This window comes from Otolemur garnettii, unplaced genomic scaffold (assembly GCF_000181295.1).
Source record: "Otolemur garnettii isolate 467f Iridium unplaced genomic scaffold, OtoGar3 scaffold00015, whole genome shotgun sequence".
NCBI classification, from domain to species: domain Eukaryota; kingdom Metazoa; phylum Chordata; class Mammalia; order Primates; family Galagidae; genus Otolemur; species Otolemur garnettii.
In genome coordinates, this window is record NW_003852410.1 from 1,332,168 (window position 1) to 1,338,384 (window position 6,217).

The following is a 6,217-nucleotide window of genomic DNA, read 5'->3' on the forward strand; positions in this document are numbered from 1 at the left end:
GTGGCATCACAACTCACAGCAACCTCCAGCTCTTGGGCTTAGGCGATTCTCTTGCCTCAGCCTCCCAAGTACCTGGGACTACAGGCACCCGCCATAACACCTAGCTATTTTTTTGTTGCAATTTGGCTGGGGCCAGATTTGAACCTGCCACCCTTGGTATATGGGACTGGTGCCCAACTCACTGAGCCACAGGCACCACCCAATTTTTTTTTCTTGATACAGAGTCTCACTTTGTCCCCAGGCTATAGTGCTGTGGTGTCAGCCTAGCTCACAGCAACCTCAAACTCCTGGACTCAAGCAATTCTCCTGCCTTAGCCTCCCAAGTAGTTGGGACTACAGGTGCCTGCTGCAATGCCCGGTTAATTTTTTCTTTTTTTAGTAGAGATGTAGTCTCACTCTTGCCCAAGCTGACCTCAAACTTATGAGTTCAAGGGATCCTCCTGCCTCAGACTCCCAGAGTGCTAAGATTACAGGAATGAGCCACTTCACCCAGTCTGCCTGTAGAGAATTTATCTCCTTTATCCCTTTTAACATGTACCTGGCATCATCTTTGACCTTGGACTAGCGACTGGGGAGACAGATTAATGAATGAATGAGGGAATGAATGAAAAGCTTATTGGCAATGCCCAGGTACACAGGAGCGTCCCCCTGCACTCCAGGCATGGCTAGCCATTGTTTACCCCCTGGGAGCCGGGTGCCATCTCTTCCACAGATCCCACCTCTGGGGAAGCACTACTCCCAGCGCTGGGCCCAGGAGGATCTGCTGGAGGAGCAGAAGGATGGGGCCCGGGCAGCGGCTGTGGCTGACAAGAAGAAAGGCCTCATGGGGCCACTGACTGAACTAGACACTAAAGGTAGGGGCCTCACCTCCCTGCCTACCCCAGGCCAGTCTTTAAATTCTCAAAACTTCTGCCCACCTGTTATTCTCTTCTCTGCCTGCTGTAGATGTGGATGCCCTGCTGAAGAAGTCTGAGGCCCAGCATGAGCAGCCAGAAGATGGTTGCCCCTTTGGTGCTCTGACACAGCGCCTCCTGCAGGCCCTTGTGGAGGTGAGTCCCCCAACCCAAAACAGGAATCACATTTACTTTGTGTTTTAATGTTTTATGTTTATTTTTTATCTAAATATATCATACATTTAGAAAAGTATACAGATCATAAATATACAACTTGATAACTTTTCACAAGTGAGCTTGTATTACTAGCCAGGAGATGACAAAGTGAAAGATGACCGCATTCTAGAAGCCACCCTCATGCCCTTCCCAGGCTTTAACTTCCCCAAAGTTAGCCACTACTTGGGTTATTGTTGCTGAGCATTGGCTCAGAGCTGAGCCCTATGTGGGGGCTTTGCACACACCCTGTCATTGGAGGGTGGGACACTGGTTTGCCCTGTGCTACAGATGAGAATGTTGAAGCTCAGAAAAGGGAGGTCTTTGCTTGAGGTCACACAGTGAATAAATAGAGGCAGGATTCAAACCCCTGCTTCAGGACCCCTGTCTTTGTACCTACTGGCTGACCATAGATCTCAGTTTTCTTGTCTGGCTCAGACATAATAATTTATTTCTCTTTTCATATATGTGTTCCAGGTTGACTAAAGTAGGGGTAAGGTAAGGTTTCTGCCTCATAAGACAGGGGCCTTAGCCAATGGTGGCTTTACACTCTGCACAAAATCATTCTGGGCATTGCTACTCTAATTCCACAGAATAAGAGCAAGGAGTGTGTGAAGGAAGCTTTTTGGGCTATGACTACCTATGGCTCTTAGCCTTCTGATCACCTTCCTTTAGAGAGAATTTGTCCATACTGACTGTAAGAGAGCCTGGTAAATAGAGTATAGCTGGGTAGACACAACCTAGCTACTGTGGAAGAAAGGAGAGCGTGGTGTTTGGACGGGTGGCGGCCTCTGCCACAGCATGTTGCTTAGCACAGTGCCTGGTGCATTGCAGATGCTTCACAAACCTCAGCTGTTCTCATCACCATTGTTGAGGGTGATTGTTATTCTGTTGTGTTCCTTTCTTTTGATATCAGTACAAAAAGAAAAGATATTTCTAGAATGATCAAAGTTATTTGGTTTAGTTTGGGAAGGCTTCCCAGAGGGGCTAGAGTAGTAAAGACAAAAGGATATTTCTGGTCTGTTAAGACTGTACAGGTTGGACATGGTGCTTCACGCCTGTAATCCTAACACTCTCGGAGGCTGAGGCCAACAGATCGCTTGAGCCTAGAAGTTTGAGACCAGCCTGAGCAAGGACAAGACCCCGTCTCTACTGAAAACAGAAAACTAGCCAGGCAGCAAGGCACAGTGGCTTATACCTATAATCCTAGCACTTAGGAGGCCAAGGCAGGTGGATTGCCTGAGCTCAAGGGTTTGAGACCAGCCTGAGCCAGAACGAGACCTCGTCTCGAAAAGATGTCAGGTGTTGTGGCGGGCATCTGTAGACCCAGCTATTGGGAGGCTGAGTCAAGAGACACATGAGCCCAAGAGTTTGAGGTTGCTCTGAGCTATGATGTCATGGTGCTCTACCCAGGATGACAAAATGAGACTGTCTGGGGTAAAAAAAAGACTGTCATGCTGGTAAAGGAGGAGCAGGAAAATGGGAATATTGCAACAACTGTAGTTGTTTGACCTTCTAGGAAAATATTATTTCCCCCATGGAAGACTCTCCCATTCCTGACATGTCTGGGAAGGAATCAGGGGCTGATGGGGCGAGCACCTCTCCCCGCAATCAGAACAAGCCCTTCAGGTAAGTGGTGTCCTAGGCACACAATTGTCTGGCCCCCAGCTTCTGTCAGTTTCAGTCCATCCTGAAATGGGAAGGTCTGCAGTAATAGAGAGGCTGAGGGCAGCTTGTTAAAGCACAGTTGAAGTCTCAAGTGTGCTGTTTGCCCAGCATTTCTGCATACACAGACTCAGTACAGGGGTGTTGTCACAGTACTGTTCTTACTGTAAATAACCTAAATGTCAAACTGAAGGAAACTGGTTGGCAAAATTGGGGTAACTCCATGTAATGAAATAACTTGGGCGGATTGGTGCCAGTGGCTCAAGTGGTTAAGGCGCCAGCCACATACACCTAAGGTGGCGGGTTCGCATCCAGCTTGGGCCTGCCAAATAACAATGACGGCTGCAACCAAAAAATAGCTGGACATTGTGGCAGGCGCCTGTGGTCCCAGCTACTTGGGAGGCAGAGGCAAGAGACTCACTTGAGCCCAGGAGTTGGCGGTTGCTGTGAGCTATGATGCCATGACACTCTACCCAGGGGGACAGCTTGAGGCTCTGTCTCAAAAAAAGAAAAAAAAAAGAAATAACTTGGGCCATTATTAATCATTTTACAAGAAATAGGATTGACATGAAAAGTTGTAAATAACAGGATGCCAGATGTTGTAGCACAGTATAGACATTATGGTCTTACTTTCACTTAAAATGTATTTAAATTTGTACACATAGGAGAGAAAACCTGGAACAAAATTTGGAAAATATATATAATATACTACAAAATTATAGTAGCATCTCACAAAATGATAGTGATTCTCTCTGAGTTGTTAGCATTGTGGGTTTTTCTGTATTTTTTGGACAACAGACAATTGGTTGTTTTTACAAAACAAAGCATGGGGTGGTGCCTGTGGCTCAGTGGGTAGAGCACCAGCTCCATATACCTCGGGCAGTGGGTTCAGGCCCAGCCCTGGCCAAACTGCAACAAAAAAAATAGCCGGGCATTGTGGTGGGTGCCTGTAGTCCCAGCTACTTGTGAAGACAAGACAAGAGCATCGCCTAAGCCCAGGAGTTGGAGGTTGCTGTGCACTGTGTGACGCCACAGCACTCTACCAAGGGTGATAAAGTGAGACTGTCTCTACAAAAAAAAAACCCAGAGCATATATGTCTGTCTGTCGTTACTTTTTTGTCTGGATAGATGGGGTCGGGTGCCCAAAGGGAAAGATTAGTGTTCACTAACCTTGGGAAACCTGGGAAGGTCTGAGGTGGCCCCCCCAAAGCTGGCCTGCCTGCCTGAGAGGGCTGCCTTTCCTGCAGTGTGCCACATACTAAGTCTCTGGAGAGCCGCATCAAGGAGGAGCTGATTGCCCAGGGCCTTTTGGAGTCTGAGGATCGCCCTGCAGAGGATTCAGAGGATGAGGTCCTTGCTGAGCTGCGTAAACGGCAGGCCGAGCTAAAGGCCCTGAGTGCCCACAACCGCACCAAGAAACATGATCTCCTGAGGTCAGTGTGAGCAGGATGCATTGTGCAGGGGCTGGTCAAGGAGGCCTTGTCACAGCTGGTCACCTTCCAGATGCTTTATAACAGGCTTCCAAACCTAGGTGGGCCTCTTAAATCACCTGAAGAGTCTTGAAAAAAATATCAGTCCCAAACCACTTGGTTATGTCTCAGACAGATTTTTATTTTTTTATTTTTTAGAGACAGAGTTTAACTTTGTCACCCTCGGTAGAGTGCTGTAGCGTCAACAGCTCACAGCAACCTCTAGCTCTTGGGCTTAGGTGATTCTCTTGCCTCAGCCTCCTGTGTAGCTGGGACTACAGGCGCCCACCACAACTCCCGACTATTTTTTGGTTGCAGTTTGGCCAGGGTCAGGTTTGAACCCACCACCCTCAGTATATGGGGCCGGTGCCCTACTCACTGAGCCACAGGCACTGCCCATGAATTATTTATTTTTTTTCTTTTTTAGAGATAGAGTCTCACTTTATCACCCAGTAGAGTGCCATGGTGTCACGGTTCACAGCAACCTCCAGGTCTTGGGCTTAGGGGATTCTCTTGCCTCAACCTCCCGAGTAGCTGGGACTTTAGGCACCTGCTACAATGCCAGGCTATTTTTTTGTTGCAGTTTGGCCGGGGGCCGGATTTGAACCTGCCACCCTCGGTACATGGGGCCGGCGCCCTACTCACTGAGCCACAGGCGCCACCCATGATTTATTATTTTTAAAGAACTTAAAGGCTGGTCCAAAGGTAGTGAGTTATCTCACTTGATTGTTCACAGTCAGTTACAGATTGAACTGTTCTACTCTTTCCCCCTTTCCCACTACTGTACTTGACTAGTCTTAAAAAAACAAACAATGAACTTAAAATAGTGCCATATAAATGTAACTGCTTTTTGGTCATGATCATATGAAACAGTCCACAAGAGTGCCAGCCTGGGTGGGTGGGGTCAGTCTGGAAAAAGAGGGATCACACTGTGGAGGTGGGCTGACTATAGCCCTTGTACCCACAGGCTGGCAAAGGAGGAGGTAAGCCGACAGGAGCTGAGGCAGCGCGTCCGCATGGCAGACAATGAGGTCATGGATGCCTTTCGCAAGATCATGGCTGCCCGGCAGAAGAAGCGTACTCCCACCAAGAAGGAAAAGGACCAGGCCTGGAAGACTCTGAAGGAGCGTGAGAGCATCCTGAAGCTGCTGGATGGATAGCCCTCACCCTGTCTTCTCTGGCCTGGGAGAGTGGAGGGGGAGGCTCGCTTCCTTCTTTGGGCACCGGAAGCTTTGGCCTGTGGCAGCCCATCAAATAGTGACAGTCTCTAGAGGACTGTGGCCCTCCCCTGAGGTCTTTTGGCCCAGCTCTGTATAGCCAGGACACAGGAAGCCCTGCTGAGCTGGCCTGGGGCCCAATCTATGCTTGGTTCCCCATTTGAGGGGGGCTTCATTTCTGGGTCTTCTTCCCCTCTTCACCATCCCCCAATCCCTCAAACTCCCCTCCCTGTATACCTCTCTCCCCTTCAGTGACTTCTCCCTTGTGGTTTTGTAAAGTGCAAACTTAAGAATAAAGTGATAGTTGTGGTTTTTTCAAAAAAAAGCATCCAGTCTTTGAATGTCTGTTGTGGGGTAGTAAGGAACTGGTGTGGGTGACAGATGTTCAGGAGGGCACACTTGAGGGCTCTAAGCTTGTGGCCACTGACCCATGGCATTCATTTAGGTAGAACCTTCTGAGCACCTCTTTTTAAGGGTATTTATGGCCACAGGCAACAGAATACCCCAGCCCAATATGGGTTACCAATAAGACGTGGGCTGGGGCTTGGTGGTACTGGGGTAGGGTGGCTTTCAGAGTTGGCCAATCTAACAACTCAACAAGGTCATCAAGAATCTAGATTCAGGGCCAGGCGCAGTGGCTCATACCTGTAATCCTATAGCACTCTGGGAGGCTAAGGCAGGTGGATTGTGTGAGTTCAGAAGTTCTAGACTAGCCTGAGCTACAGGGAGACCCCATCTCTCTACTAAAAAAATCTAGGCT

At 48.6% G+C, this 6,217-nt stretch overlaps 1 protein-coding gene across 3 annotated transcripts in view; it reads left to right on the plus strand.

The window, feature by feature from the left end:
- The window catches only part of TADA3 (transcriptional adaptor 3), an 11,228-nt gene extending 5,456 nt beyond the window's left edge, over positions 1–5,772 (plus strand). For all 3 annotated transcript variants that reach the window (XM_023510623.1, XM_012802522.2, XM_023510624.1), the window contains 5 exons: positions 713–854; positions 946–1,049; positions 2,626–2,735; positions 4,019–4,204; positions 5,208–5,772. In XM_023510623.1, coding sequence (XP_023366391.1) covers positions 713–854; positions 946–1,049; positions 2,626–2,735; positions 4,019–4,204; positions 5,208–5,400 — 735 coding nt within the window. In that variant the 3' untranslated portion in view covers positions 5,401–5,772. The remainder of the gene's footprint in view (positions 1–712; positions 855–945; positions 1,050–2,625; positions 2,736–4,018; positions 4,205–5,207) is intronic.
- The last annotated feature ends 445 nt before the right edge of the window (positions 5,773–6,217 follow it).